General features: G+C 41.5%; 3 protein-coding genes across 3 annotated transcripts; all 3 read left to right on the top strand.

Annotated features, from left to right (window-relative positions):
• Positions 1 to 1,301: 1,301 nt before the first annotated feature.
• LOC134680429 (ice nucleation protein-like) lies at positions 1,302 to 4,863 on the top strand. Its single transcript, XM_063539560.1, has 2 exons — positions 1,302 to 1,503; positions 3,275 to 4,863. The coding sequence occupies exons 1-2, from the start codon at positions 1,356 to 1,358 to the stop codon at positions 4,861 to 4,863; spliced, it is 1,737 nt and encodes a 578-aa protein (XP_063395630.1). The 5' UTR covers positions 1,302 to 1,355.
• A 12,123-nt stretch (positions 4,864 to 16,986) lies between these two features.
• Positions 16,987 to 18,604, top strand: LOC134679876 (fibroin heavy chain-like). The gene is made up of 2 exons (XM_063538787.1): positions 16,987 to 17,168; positions 17,593 to 18,604. Exons 1-2 carry the CDS (start codon positions 17,045 to 17,047, stop codon positions 18,600 to 18,602), a joined length of 1,134 nt encoding a protein of 377 aa, XP_063394857.1. The 5' UTR covers positions 16,987 to 17,044; the 3' UTR covers positions 18,603 to 18,604.
• A 4,731-nt stretch (positions 18,605 to 23,335) lies between these two features.
• On the top strand, positions 23,336 to 25,485 carry LOC134679875 (uncharacterized). Its single transcript, XM_063538786.1, has 2 exons — positions 23,336 to 23,564; positions 24,034 to 25,485. The coding sequence occupies exons 1-2, from the start codon at positions 23,441 to 23,443 to the stop codon at positions 25,335 to 25,337; spliced, it is 1,428 nt and encodes a 475-aa protein (XP_063394856.1). The 5' UTR covers positions 23,336 to 23,440; the 3' UTR covers positions 25,338 to 25,485.
• Positions 25,486 to 25,728: the final 243 nt, after the last annotated feature.

Below are 25,728 nucleotides of genomic sequence, written 5' to 3'. Positions count from 1 at the left end.
AATAAGAAACTTGCAATTCCACCAAAGAGTTTGCCACGTTTTCACACAATGTACCAACCAAGTTTTGTGGTGTTTAGACGGTTTAGTTAATGCTCGAAATAATTTTGGTAATAACTGTACAACTACTATTAGGCGGGCCGTATGCTTATTTTCCGCCATCCTGGTATAAAAAATCAGGCAAATTAAATACGAAATGAATACACAATAATCACTTATGAAATACTGATATTAGATGAATTTTCAAAAAGGGTGTGCTATCAAAGGTGCTTGTCTATTGCTCAGATTAGAAATAATCACGTCAAGTGCTGTCATCGTGACTGATTAAAATGAAGTTAGTTTCTTGTTGATAAACATGATAAATAAATAAGATTTTAATATCTTTTAACACGCCTAGTAGTACTTTTATCTACCAAAATAACTACAAAACATTAAACGCAGTGTAATGCTAACATGTATTGTGAATGTTCCCCCAGATAGGTAAGTTTGTAAATGCTATTGTTGTACTGCTAATGAACATTTGACATTTCGGTACCGCAACCATGTTTACAGTACATTGCTGCTGAGAAATTTAAAAAAAATTAATTATGGGGTCGTAATGAACTGCAACTCAAAAAAAACTTTTACATCATGATTAGACTAATGAATACTATGTCCGATTTAATTTATCGCCCGTATTAGATTTACTCACTGTATATACACATATTAAAGGCTTAGTAACGTAACAGGAAAACGTTAAAAAGCCGGCCGGCTTATTTAAATGTAAATAACTGTAACAGAAACACCGAATCCATTATGTTACATATTCAATAGGTGATTTATTTAAAGAATCTAGTATTCTTATCTCCAAATCAAACGTTTTATTACAAATTTAGCTATCGCTAATTCTAATCATAAACAATAGAAGAAATAGATATATTAGTAGTTAGTACAGTCAAGGAATTTAAATTCCGACCCATTTCGTACTTTGTCACAGTGACAACCGTATGAGGTCTCTAGCGGCTTTCATATTGATTGTCACTGTGACAAAGTACGAAATGGGTCGGAATTTAAATTCCTTGACTGTACACTTATTATACAATACGAATTTACAAATGCGACAGAGAAGCAACACGTCTAACGTGGTTCGCGGTAGGCCCTCAGCCCTCAGGTAGGTATATTATGGACGTTTTTATTAACTTATGTGACATGTACCTAGGTAAGTACTCGGTTCCTTAACTAAAGTTCAACGCACTCACCGCCAAAAGCCATCCTGTCAAGAAAATCTACAAAATCGCGATCGACCATCGCTCATTAATCTACCGTAAGTTTTACAACCATTTCTAGATGGCTGGAGAAGGGGCGCGCGGTATTTAAGCATGGAGAAATGCTCTCACCGCATCCACTCGCCCGTGTCCTCCCGACAACACACCATGGCAGCCAAGCTGATCGTTGTGGCGACCGCCCTCGCCCTGTGCCACGCTACCCCGGCCCTATACAACGGTAAGCCAAACGGTTTTAAAAGGGGCACCTTTTTGGAAAAAAATAACTAGTTAAAATTTAAATATCAAATCAAATCAAATATCATTTATTATCAGGCAACTAAGGCCCATAGATACATACCTTACAAACTAACATACATACAAACAAAAAAACAAAACAAAAATCAAAAATTTAGAACATGATGAAATTGATAAACGAACAACGGGCTTAATTTCAAATATTAAATATTTTCTCAAACATGCAATGAAATATTTATGTTATGTTCCTTATAATAGGCTGCGAAGTATGACGTTTCAGGTGCGGCTAGGACAAAAGGTCGTTAATGGAATTTCATACAAATCTTGCAGGCCTAGGCCGGCAAAGTCCTCTTTTTTAATTTTCATTTCACAGATATTTGTGACACAGCATCGTGGCATTCATCCATTAAAAAAAATAGAGGCTGTATTTGCTTTATGGTTCGTAAAGACACTGCCACTAGGCCTATAAAAAAAAAACAATGTTTGCTATAATTTTCAGTTTTATTTGTATAAAATCAACATGAACTTAATAAATAATACATTATTAATCAAATTCTATAATTTTAAATTATAAATTTAACTACACAAATAAAAACATTTAAAATATTTCATCTAAACGTTAGCGGTAAAAAGGTCTACTCAAACACGCGTAGTTATTTTTTTTAATTGTTATGGAGGTAGAGTTGAAAAATTTTCATTCTGTTTTATTGGATTTATGGTGCGTTGTTGATTTTTTTACTTTAATATGAGTTCCGACGAAATAATGAAATTAATATTAATTGTAATCGTAGGTGTTGGAATTGGCAGCGTAAGCAGAATTGATTTTAAATAACTTGCTGCCTCTGCCGCCAAGTCAAAGATGAAGTATGTATAATGGTTGCTTATGGCAATTTTATTATTTGAGAAACTAAGAAAAATGGCTTACAGTTTATTAGAAACAGTTTTGTGGCATATTTTAAATGAATGTAACTGCAAATTCGTCAACACTGTGGAAATTATACTTATTTACTCCATGCATAAAGCAACGATGTATGTGTAACATGATATCAACATGAAAGACTATGTAAACTTATGTGACGAAAACGACAGTCAGACGGATACAAGGCGAAAAAATCAAAGATACATGAAAATATACGGGTAGTAGAAATAAACGACTCGTGTAAAACGTGTGATAATGATATAGGTACGTGTTGGTTATATTTTGGGTGTAGTTTACTTTTAGTTTTTTCTATAAATAAAACTTGGGTTTCGTGGATTTTTTATTTTATTTATTTCATTGCATGTTTGAGAAAAGCACTATACATACCTCGGCGGGAAATGGGGTTGCCCGCGCTCAGACCTATCCGGCCTCGCTTCGCTCGGCCGTCTATATGTCTTCGGCCGGCAACCCCTTTCGTCCCGGCCTCTGTAGTAATGTACTATTATTCGTGTTTTTTGCAAAAGCGAACATTAATCAATCGTAAACGATGTTGAAATTACATTTAATATCTTAATTTCTTTTAATCCGCCATAAAAACCGTTCTTAAAAATAGTGCAATATGATAGTTTCGAATTGTTTAATAAATAATCAAATGAAAATAGCTAAGGAATTAACATATTGGTTATTCCGCCTGCATCTTTAGCATCTAAAGCATAGTCTTGTGAACAGATTTTGGAACTAAATTATTCGTCCTCATGTGGTCACTGCGTCCTCATATTTTGTGGTCAATGTTGTTCACATTACTTATTTTTAAAGTCATGAATAAATGTTTTATAACTAACTCGATTTCTAATTCCAGGTTTTTATATCCGTGATGGGCGGAACTTCGCTATCGGCAAGGCGTACAGCAACAACTTCGGCAGCCAGGTATCCGGAGAAGCCTTGGTGAACGACGGCTCCGCGCAGGCCTACGGCAGTGCCTCCGGTAACCAGCTAGGCCGCACCGACCTCGTCTACCCTGCCCAGGCCGAAATCGTCTACCCCGCCCAGGCCGACCTCGTCTACCCCGCCCAGGTCGATCTCGCCTACCCCGCCCAGGCCAACGCCCAGGCCGACCTCGTCTACCCCGCCCAGGCCGATCTCGTCTACCCCGCCCAGGCCAACGCCCAGGCCGAGCTCTACAACGCCCCCGCCGTCCCCGTCTACGGATCTGCAAAGGCTATAGCCGAAGCTCAGAACGGCGAAGCCATTCTCTACGCTCCCGCCCCCGCTGCCATTATCTCTTATGAGCAGAACTTTGCTCCCGCTGAGATCAGCTACGAAGCCCCGGCCGCTCAGTCCACGCAGTCCACTGCTTTGATAAACGACGGTAGCGACTCTTCCATCGCTTCAGCTTCATCCAATGGCGCTGGATCCGCCATTTCATCCACCCGCACCCAAGAAATCGGCAGCTACAGAACTTCTAGCAACGCCAACACCTACGGCTCTGGCTTTGGTTCAGCCTCCTCAAATGCGAACTCAGGTGCAGGCTCGGCCATCACTGCCGCGCGGACTCAAGGCTTGAGCAACGGATACAGCTCTGCCGCTTCCCAGGCTGATGGCGGTCTGGCGAACCACGCGACTGCTGACGCTCAAACTAACGGAGGATATGGATCTGCCTCTTCTATTGCCGATAACGCTCAAGGCTCCGCTATCAGCTCGGCTAAGACTCAAGGCTACATCGGCTTAGCTGCCTCCGACGCAGCCGTGAACATCGGATACGACAGCGCGATTTCTGCCGCTAAAGTTGCACCTGCGCCCCAGAAGAGGATCCACTGGCGCTTCGGAACCCTCTACGGCACTCCTTCTCACATCAACACTCGCGCTCAGGCTGACGCTAACGGCTTCAACGCTGCCAAATCCACCGCCGACGTGCACCAGGCCGGCTCCGCGCACTCTGCCGCCAACACTTACGGGTCGGACGGCTCCGCCAACGCCAACGCCAACGTGAACGGAGGCTACGGCTCCGCCAACTCCGCGGCCAACACCCACGGCTCGGGTTTCGCCAAGAGCGCCGCCAACACTCAAGGATCTGGCTACGGCTCTGCTCAGTCTCAGGCCAACACTCACGGCGCCGGCTTCGGCGCGGCCAAGTCGTCTGCCAACACCGGTTACGGCTCTGCCAACGCCAACGCTGACGTCAACGGCGGAGCTGATTTCGCGAAGTCCACAGCCAACAACGGCTTGGGTTACGGATCGGCCGTGTCTTCAGCCAACAGCAATGGTTTCGGGTCGGCGCGCTCGGACGCCAACGTGGCGGGGTCGGCCTTCAGTGCCAGCAACGCCGCGCGCCTCGCCGCCGTGTCGTCGGCGCGCTCGCAGGCCGTGGACGCGGCCTACAGGGTGGCCAACTCCGCCGCCAACACGCACGGGTACGGCTCGGCGCACGCTAACGCTAGAGTTCACTAAGTCATACAGCAAATTAGCAAGTACAACAAGATGACAAATGACTGAAATGACTTATCTTGATGTATTGCCTCGAAAGACTTAATTTAATTTAGTGAAATTATTTATTATTTAGCTTTAAGGATGATTGCGGTGGTGTAATAAAAGACTTTCGTTTACTTCTGTTTTTTATTTGAAAATATTCTTTACATTCACTATACTGAAATAAATAGGTAATGTAAATAGAAGAAATAACCAGCAGAGTGTAGATAAAAAATAATGTTAACAGGGGCCCATTTCTCAATCGGTATTACACTAATGAATAATATTGTCCACGAACTGTCAAATCGTATGGGTTCTGGAACGGCAAATAGACCTATTTGCATAACAAAATATAAGCTAATAATATTAGTGATTTTGTATGTAATTTCCCGTTGTTTTATTGTAGGTAAATATTTCATCACACTTGCTCGTAAACGGCGTTATAAGTAGCATACTGAGATGGAATGAGCTATATTATGGTCATGGGCGTAATCAGTGGCGGATTCGCCCTAAGGCCCACTAGGCCCGGGCCTAGGGCGGCAAGATATTTAGGGGCGACAAATTGTGACAAAAAATTTGCTGATTTATTTTTATTATTTTTTTAAGTAAACAGCCACTACAAATAATACTTATAATACTTATTAAACTACTCGTATAATAGCTATAAAGTCTACAATATATGTAGTCCACACCGCTTACCACTTATTACTATAAATAATGTTCATTCAGAGCCGAACTAATTACAGTCAGTCTTAAGGACTCCCTGATGATAACAAGAAATATCTCAAAATGTTGATAGTCAATATGATAGGTGCTGAGAAAGGGCTACAGGGCCTGGGGCCTATGGCGGACGAATGTTTGAATTTAGTTTTTTCCTCACAAGGTTGTTATATTAAAACATTGTGTGTGCGACGTACCACGGGCGGTACAAGAATTTACGAACAGTCAGCAGCAGAAGTTGCTAAGCGGGCGAGGTGTTCAAAATGATCTTGACGCGCCTTTATTATTATGAGAATAAGAGCGTGTCCAGGTAAATTTGAACACCTGGCCCGCTTAGCAACTTCTGCTGCTGACTGGACAAGTGACGTTATTAACACCTTGTTCGTAAATTATTGTTACCGCCCTCATATAATACCTACACAATGTACCTACTATTAAAACAACCAAACATACATTTTTATAGCAGTTACAAACTCTTTAAATAATGGGTAGTATAGTGGGTAATGGGGCTTAGCATGTTAATACGGGGTGTGGCCTGTAACACGAGCAAATAATTAAAACATAGATTGCACTCCTCAAACGGTGCCATTTTTGTTCAACACCTTTAAAAAAATATGACTTCCTATTTTTCATACAAAATAAATATTATCTTCAATGGACGCTATCGCCACGCCATATCATTGTGATTGACGTTGCTTGTCATGCCTTAAAGATAACAAAATTCGCAATACATTGCGTATTAGAATAAACTTTAAAGTCATGGTCATGACTTGAACGTATGTATAAAATGCATATAAAATGTGATGACCGCGTCACGGTCATCGTGATCTGACAAGTCGAATAGACTCCCAAACGAGTACTAGCATTTACTGCTATTTATTTAATACGCAAAGCTTTTTTTCCACCGATCTCTTCATAGGTAGGTATCGGACCATGGGAAGTAAGCGAGTCATATTAAATATATTAAAAACGGGTCACTCACGTATTTTAAGTCGAAAAACGCTCGACATGTTAAGTGTGTGTGCGAGTGTGTGTGTGTGTGTGTGTGTGTGTGTGTGTGAGTAAGTGAGTCCCTGTTTCCACAATTTGACCCACAACTTTGAAGCATTTTTGAGGAATAGGAGCACAGAATAACTAATATACTACCGTAATAGGAGAATGTTTATACTTTGTTCGAAAAAATGTATCCAGGTATTTGTACGGAGGAGTTATTAGATATTCTTAGATTACATATTATGTTTATTTCTAATTGAATGTTACATGTTATTTTACTTAAAGCACATAATAAATAATAGTACTACTTAAAGTGACACAAATTCACATAAAAATCGAAAAACGTAACGACTAGTGCCTCTGTGAGCTACAGACCTTGCGATAAGCTCAAATACGGTGCCTATTTCGTCGCATACAGGATGACTCAAGTTAGACCGGGCCGTGTCCGGGCCGGAGTTTCCGGCGCTTACTTTTCTATGATATGACAGGCGATCACGTGATGCTTTCCATAGAAAATGATGCTCCAGAAGCTCCGGCCCGAACACGGCCGGTCTGACCTCAGTCATCCTTAATAATTGATTATCCTAATGTTACGCATAAAACTCTTTTCGCATAATTTTTTCTCCAGCTTAAACAGAAAGTATTTTTGAAAATATTTTGCATAAGTTGTGTAAATAGGGCAGGTTAGGTTTTTGTTATATAATTTTTCAGAAATGTTAATATTTTCAGCATAATGAATAACAATTATGCGAAATTTGTTTTATGCGGTAACATTACATTAGGACAATCAATTATGCGATCCAGTATAGACTGCTTATTGTAAGTAAACATTAACTTGCTTGGGTCATTATTTCACATCGAAGTCACAATAGTCTTAAAAGCCATAAATTCTACTGGCGCTTAAGTGATTTATGCCAGTTTCCGCCATGTTGAACATTTTCCAAAAAAACGAAACGACAAAATCTGTCGAACCAGGGGGCCGATTTTTGAATTTCGATCGCTCGATTTCGTCACTCGAAAATCGGTGGAAAACGGCGAAATGCTAATTTTTAGTGTTCCGTACAAAACTTTGTTTACGGAACACTTATGGGATCACTTCGGTCTTGCAAATCAGTTAAATACGTTTTTCTCAGAGACCGTTTGACATAGATACGTAAAATTTGGAACAGTTATAGCAATTACCACCACTCATATTGTAAATAAGTCAAAACTGCTTATTTCTTATTAAAGGGGGAAATTTAGGGGGTTGAGAGGGGTAGGCTGAAACTTTTTTCATTTGTAAGAATCGTGTGGGGTACCATTAGAAAGCTTGCAAAAAATTGAGTCGATGGACTGATTTTGACTTCATTTTAGACTGCAATAGTTTCGTCAAAAATAGCATTTAAAGTTGCAAGTTTTCATACAAAAATTTTCACCTCTGTCCTGGCGATTTTCGCGAAAACTATAGCTAACAGGCAGCTGACCAGTCAATACCCAATTTAAAGAAGCATAGAGACGGCGGGAAAATTATCAGCTTAACTTTATCTTTCTTAGTTTTTCAACTGCAGCTTGACCTTTGGTTGCTTAGGGCTAGCTAACTGATGCTTACACTGGTCAATTCATATTAGGCGAGAAACATCCTTAGTTAAAACTTTGGCATTGAAATTTATGACTTATGTCTTTGACACAAAGTTTAATTCTGCTTGCTTATTTTTGTGGGATATTTAATTTTATCTCAATAGCCTACTATAAGTATGAGAGAGATCTACAGAATACGACCTTATTATATTGCAAATAAGTTTCAATTTCGAACGGGCTTTCCAACCAAATTAAGAATTCCGTTCTTGACTGTCGTTATGTTTTTTTTTTTCCACAATAGGACACATAGAGTTAGTAAGGCGTATAGAGATAATAAAGTCATTTAATATTTATGAACAGCTTTGGCCTCATGTATAGATTTTATTGAGAGTATCTGATTCGTCGAAACAATATACACAATATTCCTTTTCATTAAGTACCATTACATTTCTGTATTAATTCTATAATTATAATATCTATTAATTATATTCAGTTCTTATGTATATTTTTGAACGGATCGATGAGCAACAAGATTCAGGGCTATAACCGCGAAAATAGAAGTTCGCAAATTGCGAGCATTTTTCTCTGTCACTCTAATTACGCCTTCATTGGAGTAAAAGAGAAAGATCCCCGCAAATTGCGAATTTCGGTTTTCGCGGTAGCCCCTCAGTCCTGTTACGAGAAAATAATTTTGGAAGACATTAATAGTATATGACAGTTAAATATTACAGTTTTTAGAAACAAAGGTAAAATTGACGAAATATTTAATGTAAGCCGATCTTGTTTTTTAGCAGTTCTAAATAATATTAGAGTCTATATATATGGCATAGAACTAGAAACAAAATCAAATAAAAAATAATAATGAGTTCTAAATTCAAATTGAAGGAGTATACATTTAAGGTATTATAGGCCAAGCGCGCACCACGATATTAATTTTTGCGACACGATTTTAGAATCGCGCTGTAATATATCGCAGAAAATTCACTGCGCGCACTGCGATGAAAAAGTCGACGATTTGTTCATTCTCAACATGGATTTCGTACCAGTCGCTTGTCATGAAACGTGTCTTTAATATGCGATTGCTGTATGACTTTGAGCATTTATAACACAAAGGTGATCCCCGTCTATTTCCATAATTAAATGGTCAACATCTAGCGTCTCATTTTGAGACTCCATTGGAGATGCAGGTGCCGAGATGTTGGGGTTTGGAGAGCGAAATGCCGACTGAGGTCCGGCCGAGGTGCGATTTTCTTATCATAGTGCGCGCGGGGCCATACAACTCCGCATGCTGCAATTCACTTTGCGACAATCGCGGAAAAATGTGACAAATCACAATTTTAAAATCGCTGCGATTTTTTGTCGCATATGCGCGCACTAACATATAAACACATACGTTGCATTTCTGCGACAAAATTATCGCAGGACAAAAAATCGTGGTGCGCGCTTGGGCTTACTCTAAATTATTATAATACATCAAGCATTCGCGAGATGCTCGACTTCGGTATTCAAACACAAAGCAATAGTACAAGAATTTAACTAAATGCAAAGGCCGAAGGAGCGATTCGAAGATCCGAAGCGTCCGACAGACGCGCGCCTCCCGTAACTTTTCCGATTATTTTTAAGTACAAGTGTCTAAGTCGCAAGATCCAAAGGCTGAAGTCGCATTGGGCCGAAAGCCCGAAGCATCCAGGAGGTCAGTTCTAAACACAGGTAATTAATACAAGTGTCTAAATGCGAAGGCCGGAGGCCGAGCTCCGCGTAGGGCCGAAGGCCCGAAGCCTGCAAGATGTAGATACTTATATTATTGTTCTGTGTTTAAGTACTAACATCCTGGACGCTTCGGGCCTTCGGCCCTACGCGGAGCTCGGCCTTCGGCTTTCGCATTTTAATACAGTCATTATATGTTTTCAGACAAACAAATTAATATAGTTTTCAAACCTGTGTGAGGTGATACGTTTAGGTGTACTGTTTAAAATGCACCACTCTCCCCCCCCCTCCACCTGACGCTCGACCCCCCCCCCCACCTTGAAATGTGTCCCCGTTGGTAGTTTTTTGGCATTCTCACGAAAACTATAATAGATATCAAAAAAGTGTCAAGGACAGAATTAATCCTCATTAAATTTAGAACAAAAATGGTCTTGTGTGTTTTATTATAAGTTGGACGGTATTCAAGCTATTAGGTCCTTACATATGAAATTGGCGTTTGGCGAACTGGCAACTTTGGTTCAAAATATGTGGCGTTCGGCTAGGAATTCCAAATTCAAATTTATTTCAAATTTAAGACCATGTATTTCTGTGTTCGAATTACGAAATTTATTTGTTATCGCGTCATTTGTTTTTCTTTCACATCGTTCTGTTCACAATATGGAGAACTTAAAATATCGCTATATTTACGAATATGAGTTTCACCTCGGCACTAGTGCTGCAGAAACGGCTCGTAGGATTAACAATGCGTATGGGGAAGCTACTGCAAAAGAAAATACGGTACGTTATTGGTTCCAACGTTTCCGTTCTGGAAATTTTGACCTACAGAACAAGCCCCGTGGACGGCCGGAGACAGAAGTTGATAACGAAGAATTAAAAGCAATTGTGGAAGCAGATCCATCGCAAACCACGTCAGAGTTAGCGGCAGGCTTCGGTGTGAGTGATAAAACCATTTTGATTCACTTGAAACAAATTGGAAAAGTGAAAAAACTTGAAAAATGGGTACCGCATGAATTGAGCGACGCAAACAAAGAAACACGCGTCGAGTGTTGCGTTTCACTTCTCAACCGGCACAATAATGAAGGCATTTTGAATCGTATCGTTACTTGTGATGAAAAATGGATCCTGTACAATAACCGGAAACGTTCTTCACAATGGCTGAACCCAGGTGAACCAGCCAAATTCTGCCCGAAACGAAAGTTGACTCAGAAAAAGGTACTGGTAAGTGTCTGGTGGACTAGTGCCGGTGTCATCCATTACAGTTTCTTAAGATCTGGGCAAACAATCACGGCTGATGTGTATTGTCAACAATTGCAAACGATGATGGAAAAGCTAGCCATTAAACAACCCAGACTGGTCAATCGATCTAGCCCACTGCTGCTTCAGGACAATGCTCGACCACATACGGCACGTTTGACGGCCGCAAAACTAAGGGAGCTGCGACTGGAATGTCTTCGACACCCACCATACTCCCCGGACCTTGCTCCAACTGATTACCATTTTTTTCGGAATTTGGACAACTTCATGCAAGGAAAAAAATTCAATTCTCACGAGGCTGTCCAAACGGCCTTCAAAGATTTTATTGATTCTCGCTCACACACTTTTTTTAGTAAAGGAATCAATGAACTACCTTCGAGATGGCAAAAGTGCATAGATAGCCATGGTACATACTTTGACTAAATAAAAAAATAGTTTCATTAAAAAAAATCGTTTTCATTTCTGCCATATGAAACGCCAATTTCATATGTAAGGACCTAATATAAGTACTTGTATAACCTTAAAATAACAAAATAACCATACTAGTATGACGAAATGCAGAATATCTTCAAAACGACTAGACCGATTTTAATAAAATATACCTAAAAAATCACCGCAGTGAAGCCAGCTATCAAACAAAAGAAACTACATCAAAATCGGTTCATCCGTTTCGGCGTTACGAAGTCACAGGTAAACACAGAAATACAATTTTTTTTCAACTGCACCCAATAATTTTGTAAACCGATTAATTTTGATCAATTATTTTAATGGGATCATGTCCCTTAAAGTTTTAGCTTTACGAAAAGTTAAAAAACATGGAAAACGGCCCAGTATTTTTTAAAATTATCGGCATTTTCCCGATTTGTGAGTGGTTTCGTGTTATCACGCGCACGAGTTGCCCTTGACCCCTATAAAACGGGGGGTAGGGGAGGGGTTGTTATCAGTCACTTATCAGAAGTTGACCGGTACACATATCCGCATATTTTCCCGTAAAGAAGACCTGTGAAAAATGGAAACCACTGAAGCTGAAGTCCGCCAAGTCGTCCAGCTCAGCTCCTGCAAGAGGGGCGTAGCCAACGTTCAGTAGCTGCCACGCTGAATTTAAGTCAATCTACAGTTTGCAGAGTTTACCAGAGGTTCCAACGGACTGGATCCTTTACTTCAAGACCAAGAAGCGGCCGCAAAAAGTGTACATCAGAGAGGGACGACCGCTTCATTGTCACAACATCTCTCCGAGATCGACACCTGACAAGCGTTGCCATCCAGCAGCGTCTGCGTGAGATACGAGGAGTGGCTGCCAGTGAGTGGACAATAAGAAGAAGACTTAAGAAAGCGAACTTGACACCCAGGAGGCCTGCAACGGGGCCCAGATTGCTGGCGCGACACCGTACAGCCCGAAGAGAGTTTGCAGAAAATCATATGGACTGGACCATTGAGCAATGGACCCCAGTTCTCTTCTCGCACGTGTGCAGAATATGCTTGAATGGATGTGACCGAAGAGGAAGAGTCTACAGAACGGAGAAGCAACATTGGGCGAACCGTTCTTCTAGCCTTCTGTAGACTCTTCCTCTTCGGTCACATCCATTCAAGCATATTCTGCACACGTCCGAGAAGAGAACTGGGGTCCATTGCTCAATGGTCCAGTCCATATGATTTTCTGCAAACTCTCTTCGGGCTGTACGGTGTCGCGCCAGCAATTTGGGCCCCGTTGCAGGCCTCCTGGGTGTCAAGTTCGCTTTCTTAAGTCTTCTTCTTATTGTCCACTCACTGGCAGCCACTCCTCGTATCTCACGCAGACGCTGCTGGATGGCAACGCTTGTCAGGTGTCGATCTCGGAGAGATGTTGTGACAATGAAGCGGTCGTCCCTCTCTGATGTACACTTTTTGCGGCCGCTTCTTGGTCTTGAAGTAAAGGATCTAGTCCGTTGGAACCTCTGGTAAACTCTGCAAACTGTAGATTGACTTAAATTCAGCGTGGCAGCTACTGAACGTTGGCTACGCCCCTCTTGCAGGAGCTGAGCTGGACGACTTGGCGGACTTCAGCTTCAGTGGTTTCCATTTTTCACAGGTCTTCTTTACGGGAAAATATGCGGATATGTGTACCGGTCAACTTCTGATAAGTGACTGATAACAACCCCTCCCCTACCCCCCTTTTTATAGGGGTCAAGGGCAACTCGTGCGCGTGATAACACGAAACCACTCACAAATCGGGAAAATGCCGATAATTTGAAAAATACTGTGCCGTTTTCCATGTTTTTCAACTTTTCGTAAAGCTAAAACTTCAAGGGACATGATCCCATTAAAATAATTGATCAAAATTAATCGGTTTACAAAATTATTGGGTGCAGTTGAAAAAAATTTGTATTTCTGTGTTTACCTGTGACTTCGTAACGCCGAAACGGATGAACCGATTTTGATGTAGTTTCTTTTGTTTGATAGCTGGCTTCACTGCGGTGATTTTTTAGGTATATTTTATTAAAATCGGTCTAGCCGTTTTGAAGATATTCTGCATTTCGTCATACTAGTATGGTTATTTTGTTATTTTAAGGTTATACAAGTACTTATAGCTTGAATACCGTCCAACTTATAATAAAACACACAAGACCATTTTTGTTCTAAATTTAATGAGGATTAATTCTGTCCTTGACACTTTTTTGATATCTATTATAGTTTTCGTGAGAATGCCAAAAAACTACCAATGGGGACACATTTCAAGGTGGGGGGGGGTCGAGCGTCAGGTGGAGGGGGGGGGGGGAGAGTGGTGAATTTTAAACAGTACACCTAGATGTATCACGTCACACAGGTTTGAAAACTATATTAATTTGTTTCATTTTCCCATACATTGATTACATAGAATAACTCAATTATTTAGACACTTGTACTATTGTTCTGTGTTAAAGCACTGACATCCTGGACGCTTCGGGCCTTCGGGCTACGCGGAGGTCGGCCTTTGGCCTTCACATTTAGACACTTGTACTATTGCTCTGTGCTAAAGCGATGACATTTTGCTAAAGCTCGGCCTTCGGCCTTCGCACTTAGACACTTTGTACTATTGTTCTGTGAGTGCAGTTGAATACGGTATCCTAAAAACAGGCAAACAACCTCAAAATGTAACGATGCGAGCGGTACGGCTACCATCAGTTTGGCATTGACATAAACGCTACCGTGGGCGTGAACGTAATTTACTTTCTATGCATCTCGCTCGTACTGACATATTAGTGCGAAAGAGATATACCTATAGGAAGTAAATTACGTTCACGATATCGTTTATGTCAATGCCAAACTGATGGTAGCCGTACGGAACACTAAATGCCTCGAGCTATCTCGGACTTGGCCAAATTATTTTATTACGTGTGATCGAAATTTGGAATCTATTGGTATTGACCACTCGATTTCAATTCTATTAGTAGAATTTAAACGTCTGGTAGTGGAGATATCATTTAACGAAATACACGAAATCGAGTGGTCGAATTTCAAAAATCGGCCCCCTGCTCACAAAATTTCTATAGAATCGGTTAAGAATGCGACCTTAAAAAGAGAAAATGCGGCTATACGGTCAATAATAATTAGAGGGCGGAGTACCGGTGGCAAATTTCACACTAAATGTATGGAGTCGCCTAAGTATTCTTATGATTAAATAAATAACGAATAAATGATTAATTTACATAATAATTTTTAGGAACTTATATAGAAATTATCTTACGAGCATACAAATATAATGTAATATGTTATTAATATCTATAATACATCATCATCATCATCATCATTTCTTTTTTTTTTTTTTATTATGCATGGGTTTACTCATGGCCACAGACTAGCCGAGGCGTAGACGTGGCCTACGATGGAGCGAGCTCGCCCAGAAGGTGCCTGTTCACTCTTGATTTGAAGGTTGCCGGGTTATAAGAGCACGGAAATATAGACGCCGGCAAGGAATTCCATTCCTTGGCAGTGCGCATAAGGAAAGTAGAAGCAAAGCGCTTAGTGCGAATTGGCGGAATATCTACCAAGTAAGGATGGAAACCGGCCGTGCGTCTAAAAGTCCGATGGTAGAATGGGGACGGTGGAATGAGCTCGTGTAGCTCTTGGGCACACTCCCCGAAGTGCAACCTGTAGAATACCGACAGGCTGGCGACTTTCCGCCGATGGGCCAAAGTCTGAAGCTTAGCCGTTAGCTTCTTGTCGCCAATCAACCTCCTGGCTCTGCGCTCCACTGAGTCCAAAGCGGCGAGTTGGTATTTAGCTGAGCCATCCCACAGGTGGCTGCAATACTCCATACACGACCGGACTTGAGCTTTGTAAAGTGTTAGAAGCTGTCCAGGTGTGAAGTATCGCTTTTAGCCTATATACGTCCCACTGCTGAGCACAGGCCTCCTCTCATGCGCGAGAGGGCTTGGGCTGTAGTCCCCACGCTAGCCCACTGCGGATTGGGGATCTATAATACATAATAATATGTTTTCTTATAAAAACATTGTCATTAGGTACTAAATACTAGACTAAGAAGTTATACCTGCCAAACGATATATTATTTTCAAGACCATTCAATTACAATTGAGGACTGGAATTATGTGTTCGAGGTCCTCCTCACAATCTACACTTAAGTGCGTATCCATGTTATAAAATGACTGGACTATGGCCACATGTTCCTGGTTTTTCGGAGTGAATCGGTTTCTTAATTTATTGAAGATCCATTTATGAGTGGAAAACGATCGCTCTACATCTACCGATGTCATGGTTGCATGTTTAAGGACTTGTTTATAATTTTCCATTGTAATCATATTCCTTAATTCGTCAGCATCTGGGTTTCTATCTAGAACCAATTCGAGTTTATTTCGCACGGTTTCACTTCCTTGGAGGCTTAAAATAGTCCTAACTATATCTATTACCAGAAAACTTTCTTCTATCGGAATTTTAGTGCATAGTGTTAAGTACTTACTTCCAATTTACGAGTAGGTACCATACTAAGTACATTAGGTAAATGAATAATTTTATTATTCAAGCCTAAAATAATAATTATAATAACGACTCCATACCTTTTGTGTGAAATTTGCCACCGGTACTCCGCCCTCTAATAATAATCAAAAAGTCAAGAATTCTAGAATCAATAATTTCAATAAAAGATCAATTTAATATTAAATGTCCTCAAAAAATATCAAAATAAATCAAATCGGAGCTGCACAGTTGCGTAGGTCTTTCCTTTTGTTACTTAGTTAAAATCTAAAATGTCAATGTGCTTTATCATCATTACCTACATCTATTATTTTTCAATTTTTTTCCATACTTACAGAAAAACATTACAGGTGCCATTGACATATTATGCTGATTTTACTTCGTGACTATAGAGGACCCGGTGCTTTATGTCCGATAATTTCAGCCCATTTGTGCTACGCCTGATGCAGTGGCGGATTTGCAGTCTTTGCCGCCCTAGGCCCCAGGCCCTGTAGCCGCCCCTTTCTCAGCACCCATCATATTGACTACATTCTGAGTTATTTCTTGTTATCATCAGCGGATTTTTTGTCACAATTTGCCGCCCCCCAAAAAACTTGCCGCCCTAGGCCCCGGCCTACTTGGCCTTAGAGCAAATCCGCCACTGGCCTGATGAGCATTACAGAAACTCTGATGGTTTCCTAGGACAGCGGTGCCGTCATATAGCGGCCGTCTCATACGAAATACTATTTACATCCATATTTAGCCGTATCCACCGCTATCCTAAACAAAGCTTAGTAAAGAAAATAGTTATTAGTAAAAAAATCTCTCCCATTCTAAGATACCTACATTGATTTTTATTCAGCCAGTGCGGTGGAGACTGAGTTTTGTTCGTATTAAGTATTGTTCAAAATTGTCAGCTGTCTAATTACGCTCGATTGTAATAAATCTCTAATGCAAAACCACAATTTCTACCGATAGCTGGAGAAGGGGCGCGCGGTATTTAAGCATGGAGAAATGCTCTCACCGCATCCACTCGCCCGTGTCCTCCCGACAACACACCATGGCAGCCAAGCTGATCGTTGTAGCGACCGCCCTCGCCCTGTGCCAGGCTACCCCGGCCCTATACAACGGTAGGTTGGTTTACACCACAGAAGAAAGGTCGGATCATGACGATTGAATCAAATTCAATAGTAATTTAATTTTAAATTCTGAGGTTTTCTTAGAATTGGATATGGATTGTAATTCAATTGTTTTGGTCAGCTATATGTTTGTAGAACTATAGTTTACTTGCTCTTGACCCTTCAATATGTACACATTTGAGCTTAAAACAAGTTCGGCGCTTCACCGCGCTTCATTTACTAACCGGCCTTGACGTTCGATCATAAAAAGTTGTTTTCAACTAAACACGTGTATTTAATTAATTGCTGATAATTATTGATGTCTGAAGTATAAACTTTTATATTTCTATTGAGACTGGATCTATTTCTCTTTTTGCCATTTCAATTTCAAATCAATTTCTTAAAAGTGAGATCTTCTGAACGTTTTTGATTCCAGGTTTCTTATACCGTGATGGTCGGAATTTTGCGATCAGCAAGGCATACAGCAACAACCTCGGCAGCCAAGCCTCCGGAGAAGCCTCGGTGAGAGACGGCTCCGCGCAGGCCTACGGCAGCGCCTCCGGCAACCAGCTCGCCCGCGCCGACCTTGTCTACCCCTCCCATGCCAGCGCCCAGGCCAAGCTCTACAACGCCCCCGCCATCCCCGTCTACGGATCCGCTAAGGCTGTAGCTGAAGCTCAGAACGGCGGAGCCATTTTCTACGCTCCCGCTCCCGCTATGAACCGCGCCACCGCTGACGCTCAATCTAACGGAGGATATGGATCTGCCTCTTCTACTGCCAACAACGCTCAAGGCTCCGCTATCAGCTCGGCTAAGACTCAAGGCTACATCGGCTCAGCTGCCTCCGACGCAGCCGTGAACACCGGATACGACAGCGCGATTTCTGCCGCTAAAGTTGCACCTGCGCCCCAGAAGAGGATCCACTGGCGCTTCGGAACCCTCTATGGCACTCCTTCTCACATCAACACTCGCGCTCAGGCTGACGCTAACGGCTTCAACGCTGCCAAATCCACCGCCGACGTGCACCAGGCCGGCTCCGCGCACTCCGCCGCCAACACTTACGGCTCGGACGGCTCCGCCAACGCCAACGCCAACGTGAACGGAGGCTACGGCTCCGCCAACTCCGCGGCCAACACCCACGGCTCCGGTTTCGCCAAGAGCGCCGCCGACACTCAAGGATCTGGCTACGGCTCCGCTCAGTCTCAGGCCAACACTCACGGCGCCGGCATCGGCGCGGCCAAGTCGTCTGCCAACACCGGTTACGGCTCTGCCAACGCTAACGCCGACGTCAACGGAGGAGCTGGTTTCGCGAAGTCCGCAGCCAACAACGGCCTGGGTTACGGATCAGCTGTTTCTGCAGCCAACACCAATGGTTTCGGGTCGGCGCGCTCGGACGCCAACACGCACGGATTCGGCTCGGCGCACGCTAACGCTAGAGTTAACTAAGTCAAAACAGTCATTAAGCAAGTACAGCAAGATGACAAATTACTTATCTTGATGTACTTCCCCGTAAGACTTAATTTATTTTACTCGTAGTTAAGTTATTTATTTGTTAGCTTTAAAGATGACCGAGTTGGCGAAATAAAATACTTTCGTTTATTTTTGTTTGTTTTTAATCAGAATATGTATATACTTACAGAAAAAATACTTTAATTACAGTAGGTAGTTAGGTACACACACATAGGTACCTACTCGTATTACTTAAATCCAGCATATAAAAAATAATATCATAGTTCATAATTATCTAGGTACTCCCAGCAGACAGCAGGCTGCTCTCAAATGTACTAATAGGGAATATTACGCAAAACTCTGCGTAGGGGGCGCCACTAGCACAAATAGAGGGCCTACCGCGAACCACAAAAATCTAAATGTACCGTTGTCTGCCTTTCTGTCACTCTTGCATGTTCGATAGAGAGGCAGATAACAGAATTTCGATTTGCCCCCTATAAAACATCATCATCATCATTATGAAGTCATGAAGTGGCTACGTCACGAACTCGCGAGTTGAATCGACCCCATTAGTGCCGGCAACCAACCTCTACAACACAAATAAAATCGAGGACACGCCATCGCAACCATGGTGCATGAGGAGATAAATAGTAAGTACGAATAAAGAATGGTAAAATTTAAATTTCTATGTCGCTGTAAAAAAGCTGCGGTAAGGAAACATTACATACAACGTGTCCCAAAATTCAAGGATAAGCTGGCACCAGAAGATGGACCTGATCATGAATACTCGAAGAAAAAAAATAAAAAAAATATATCCCACTTTATTCTGGAGTTACAAAAAAAATGAAAATCATAACTACATCTGGTATTTTTAAGGGTTGTGGTGGATAGCAGTGCTAATTAGGTTGCGGATACAAAAAAAAAAGAAATATTTGAAAAATTGTAGACATAGTAGTTAAAAATACCATTATGGGTGCCGATTTTCATTTTTTTGTAATTCCATAATAAAATGAGACATATTATTTTTATTTTTTTTCCTCGACCAGTCATGAGCAGGTCCATCTTCTGGTGCCAGCTTATCGTTGAATTTTGGGACACGTGGTATTTCACCAAACTTTTCAGTTATTTTCGGAGTAGGTACTTAGCAATTGAATAATTTTACGGTTTAGACTCAATTAGTCACTCGCGCGACATGTTTCGAAGAGCCTGAAATTTGGACAAAGTTTGTATATATAAAATATAAAAACACAAAAATCTAAATAAAAAATATGTGTTGTAAATGTAAAGTCAATATATCTGTCAATCAGTTTGGTAAGTCTCATAAAGATTGGGTGTTTAATTTTGTAATTATGGTAAATCAACAAGAACGCCGTCGTCAAACAGTATGTAATTTCTATAGTAGCCATCCCCTATGGCCGAAATCAAAGGTGGTGGAACATTTTGTGCAAATGGGTGAGAGTCGAAGCACTATTTACAATATTCTGGCGTCCTTTGCCTTGAAGAAAACCACTGCTAGAAAGCCTGGTTCTGGAAACTATTCCAGCTTGAGCAAGGTTTCTGAAAGAGCTCGATTAAAGAAAATTACGGCCGGCCGTGTCGCAAAATCTTATAGAGAGTTGGGAAGAAAATTTAAAACTGACGGCAAAACTGTTAAAAAATATCTTAAAGACATGGGCATCGATAAGCGATGTAGAAAAGTTAAGCCCACTGTCTCTGAAAACCAAGAAATCACTCAGAAAGTACGGCTGCGTAAATTAGTCAAAGAAATATTTTACGCTAAAAACAATGTCACTTGCGTTATGGATGACGAGTCATATTTCACGTTAGATGGAAACGAGTGGCAAGGCAATTACTATTTTGAGAACACCAATGGTCCAACCGATGAGAACGTGAAATATGTTGAGCATACAAAATTTCCTAAAAAAGTTTTGCTATGGCTTGCCATCAGTCGACGCGGAATGTCTAAGCCTGTATTCTTTGAGTCAGGTTTAGCTGTGAACGCCGACCGCTACATAGAGCGATGTTTGCCATTAGTGAAGGATTTCATAAATTCGAGTCATAGAGGAGAAAATGTAGTGTTTTGGCCAGACTTAGCCTCAAGCCATTATTCCAAAAAAAACCCTTAGCAAAATGGCGGAGTTAAACATCCCATACGTACCGAAGACATCAAATCCACCTAATGTTCCGCAACTTCGCCCTATAGAAGATTTTTGGGCAAATCTAAAGAGGCGAGTATATTACAATAATTTTCGTCCCAAAAATGTACAGAGTTTGATTCGAAAAATAAAATCGAAGCTGAATAAAATGCCGACATCTGTGTTTTCGACAGCGATGGACAAAGTACCACAGAACTGCCGTAAAGCATCTCGCATGGGAGTAAACTATTTTTTGCATTAAGCCTTGATATATACATTATTATAAGAACATAATTATTTTAAAAAAGAATGGTGTTTTTTCTATTTAAAACAATATTGAACTTTGTCCAAATTTCACTCCGCATACGTTAGGTCTCCTTTCTCAAGCACTAACAGCATTAACATGTGGCGCGAGTGACTAAAAACAAGTGAGTCTAATCCGTAAAATTATTCAATGTTAGTATGTTTTACAACAGTTTAAATTCGATTACCTAACAATTACCTCGGCGTACGCCTACTTCAGGGTTATAACCGCGAAAATCGAAGTTCGCATATTGCGGGCAATTTTCTCTGTCGGTCTAATTACGCCTTCATTGGAGTAAATGAGAAAGATCCCCGCAATTTGCGATTTTCGGTTTTCGTGCAACAAGCGAGAGAGATAACTTGCCATAACTGTACATTAGGTTTTGTTAGACAACAAAAATTCTGTAGGTACGTACTTGCCTACCTACTAGTGCCTACCTATTAATATTTATCCTTATTGTGCCGAGAAAGAGACGATAAGACGCCCTAGATGCGTTAAAGCGAGTTTGACAGTGGGCCCGATTCGGATTTTGAAATAGATATCTTTTAGACATCACCAACATACGATAACGATATGTTTAAGATCTAACCTGTAAAATTTGACATTTGCGCGATTTTCTTGAATGATTTCCACAGGATATGACTTAGAGATCCAATTCACATCTAATAGATATCTTACTCTATCTAACGTAAAAGTGACATTGGTTGCCCGAATTGCGCTGCAAAATAGAAATAGTTGATATCTAAACTATAACGTATCTAGAATGGATCTAGTACGTGTCGTCTCCTGTGAATATCTTGAAGTTCGAATACGGCAGTGTACAACTAAATTAGATATCTTGAGCCCAATTCTGATTTTAATTACTTGGTCTGCTGAAACTGTTATGGAAACTGTTAGCTGTCAACAGTAACATGTCTGGTCCTGAAAATCAGGTTCCTTGTACAAACGGGTCCATGTACAAACAATTTTTAGGCCCACGGCCCACCCTATTCAAACCCTAAACAACTACAATTACGTGTAACAAATGTAAATATATCGAATCAGCTAAGTACACATTTATTATTTTTTTATTTTATATTTTTTATTTATTAACCCAAAATATTTTTATATACATTGAAATAATTATGACAGCGAAGCAAAGCCCCTGAGGCTTAACTGCCGCTGTAATCGCTCTTATTTACTCTTAATATTAAGTATTATTAACCTATGGAGTATTTCATTTCACGAAGTCGGCATCGTGCCATACCCAGTGTAGGATTCCGTTTTCATTTCACAGAATGAAAATTTACATCGAATTTACTTATGTTAGTTTACAATTTGTTAAAGTAGTTATTAATTTTATTATTACGACCTTGACCCGATTCGAAGTGCATCTCACGCGCACCGATAAATGCGAGCGATGCTTTATGACACGACTCACAGTGCATTTCACACGCAACAATCAGCGTCGTATCATAACAAGATTTCCTTAAAAATTCGATAAATTTGAATCGGCCTCCATGGATTTGAAATTAAAGATAGTCTTAGTAGTAAGTACTTACATAGCAACCGAAAGTTTGAAGCTAAATGGAAATATTAAGAGCGATCCTAATCCTTGCGGTACTTTTCCTATGAAGCTCCGTTTCGGAAGAAAACGGTTACCACTAACTAAATCTTAACAAATCACTTCGATTTTGATGTGATCGCTTCAGTATCACAGTAAGCAGCAATCACATCAAAATCCTATCCTAAACCTATAAAGGTTACGGTTGCGGTTTTTTTTTTTTGTAAATTTTGAAAAAAGGAAACCTATAAACCTAGTTTTTCATTGTGTCAATAACATACTAGAAAATCATGGAGAAAGGAAAATATTAAGAAGTGGAAAAACATTTCCTTTTTGTATGGACAAGTACGTCCTATATTTCCCTCTTAAAAACGTTAGAACATAATCTGACCATCGGTTGATCTTATAATATGTTTTTGCAACTAGTTCTGTACCTACAAAATCAAATACATGTCAAATAGGTAGGTAGGTATACTATACCAGAGGTTGAAATGTAATTAAAGTAATTAATTACATACCTACTAGATAAAAGCCTAGATACCTAGTAGAGAAATTATCAAGAAAACAAAAGACGTTAGAGTGTGTATCTGTGTATTATGTCTGTGTCTGTATGAGTATTGGCCCCCATGCATATATTCCACAACTCTTCTCTTTCCGATCAGACTATCTTCAAAATGGTTCCGATAGTTTTATGTATCAGCCAGTGAATTGGTCACCTTATTAAGCTTATGAAAATTAAGCCTCAAATTGTCAAATTTTTTCAGCTGTCGACTTACGCTCCATTGCAATAAATCTCTAATGCAAAACAACCATTTCTACCGATAGCCAGAGAAGGGGCGCGCGGTATTTAAGCATGGAGAAATGCTCTCACCGCATCCACTCACCCGTGTCCTCCCGACAACACACCATGGCAGCCAAGCTGATCGTTGTAGCGACCGCCCTCGCTCTGTGCCACGCTACCCCGGCCCTATACAACGGTGAGTAAGGGAAACACCACCAACAAAGTCAGATAATAATTGATAAAATAGCCAGTTTTCTAAATCCTTTTGTAGAGCTTTATCGAACTTAGTCATTTACTTAGTTTAATTATTCATACTCAATGCCATCGCCAGCAGATTTTCGAATGTGTATACCAATTTATACCTATTATCTTGGCCCTTAAAACTTAGAACCATTTGAAACTGAAGCTCAAAACATGTTCCGCGCTTCATCCATAAACCGGCCTTGGCGTTTGATTTGTTGTTAAATAAAGTTGTTATAGAATTACCTAATCATATTTAACTAATTAATTGCTGATAATCATCGTTGTCAAATGTACCTATTTGTATCTAAACAATGTACTTACCTAGATTACACTTTTTTTGCAGTAAAAGCCCATATTTGATTTATAAGAGTAATATTTATTTCTCTTCGTATTATTTATTCCTTTTTGGATTTTTGCTTCAGGTTTTCTATACCGTGATGGGCGGAACTTTGCGATCGGCAAGGCATACAGCAACAACCTTGGCAGCCAGGCCTCCGGAGAAGCCTCGGTGAGCGACGGCTCCGCACAGGCCTACGGTAGTGCTTTCGGCGACCAGCTCGCGCGCGCCGACCTCGCCTATCCCGCCCAGGCCAACGCCCAGGCCGAGCTCTACAACGCCCCAGCTGTCCCCATCTACGGATCTGCTAAGGCTGAAGCTCAGAACGGTGGCGCCATTTTCTACGCTCCCGCTCCCGCCACCATCGTCTCTTATGAGCAAAACTTTGTTCCCGCTGAGATCACCTACGCAGCCCCAGCCGCTCAGTCCGCACAGTCTACTGCTTCGATAAACGGTGGCAGCGACTCTTCCATCGCTTCGGCTTCATCCAATGGCGCTGGATCCACCACTTCGTCCGCCCGCACGCAAGGAATCGGCAGCTACAGGACTTCTAGCAACGCCAACACCTACGGCTCCGGCTTTGGATCTGCCTCCTCGAACGCCAACTCAGGTGTAGGCTCGGCCATCACTGCCGCCCGGACTCAAGGCTTGAGCAACGGATACAGCTCTGCCGCTTCCCAGACTGATGGCGGTGTGGCGAACCGCGCCACCGCTGACGCTCAATCTAACGGAGGATATGGATCTGCCTCTTCTCTCGCCAACAACGCTCAAGGCTCCGCTATTAGCTCTGCTAAGACTCAAGGCTACACCGGCTCAGCTGCCTCCGACGCAGCCGTGAACACCGGATACGAAAGCGCGATCTCTGCCGCTAAAGTCGCACCTGCGCCCCAGAAGAGGATCCACTGGCGCTTCGGGACCCTCTATGGCACTCCTTCTCACATCAACACTCGCGCTCAGGCTGACGCTAACGGCTTCAACGCTGCCAAATCCACCGCCGACGTGCACCAGGCCGGCTCCGCGCACTCCGCTGCCAAAACTTTCGGCTCGGACGGCTCCGCCAACGCCAACGCCAACGTGAACGGAGGCTACGGCTCCGCCAACTCCGCGGCCAACACCCACGGCTCCGGTTTCGCCAAGAGCGCCGCCAACACTCAAGGATCTGGCTATGGCTCCGCTCAGTCTCAGGCCAACACTCACGGCGCCGGCTCCGGCGCGGCCAAGTCGTCTGCCAACACCGGTTACGGCTCTGCCAACGCTAACGCCGACGTCAACAGCGGAGCTGGTTTCGCGAAGTCCGCAGCCAACAACGGCCTGGGTTATGGGTCAGCAGTTTCTTCAGCCAACACCAATGGTTACGGCTCGGCGTACGCTAACGCTAGAGTCAACTAAGTCAACCAATCAGCAAGTACAGCAAGATGACTCCTAACTTATCTTGATGTATTGCGGAACTAGTGAAATTTAATTTATTCTAGTTTTAAGTTATTTATTTGATAGCTCTAAGGATGATTGCGGTGGTGAAATAAAAGACTTTCGTTTACTTTTGTTATTTAATTAATTTATACAATGATAAACCTTTCAATTTAAGGACTTAATATGTAGTCCTTACTCATTTATTCCTAACAATAACGATATGATCCCAAGGATGAATGTATTCACCTTTTGGAGAAAACAAACAGTAGGTCAAGTAGGTATATACATATAGATGGTCAAGCAAATCTTGTCAGTAGAAAAAGGCGCGAAATTCAAATTTTCTATGAGACGATATCCCTTCGCACCTACA

Source organism: Cydia fagiglandana, chromosome 3, assembly GCF_963556715.1.
Source record: "Cydia fagiglandana chromosome 3, ilCydFagi1.1, whole genome shotgun sequence".
Classification (NCBI taxonomy): domain Eukaryota; kingdom Metazoa; phylum Arthropoda; class Insecta; order Lepidoptera; family Tortricidae; genus Cydia; species Cydia fagiglandana.
The sequence above is the reverse complement of the archived record's forward strand: the minus strand, read 5'-3'. Positions and strand labels throughout refer to the sequence as shown.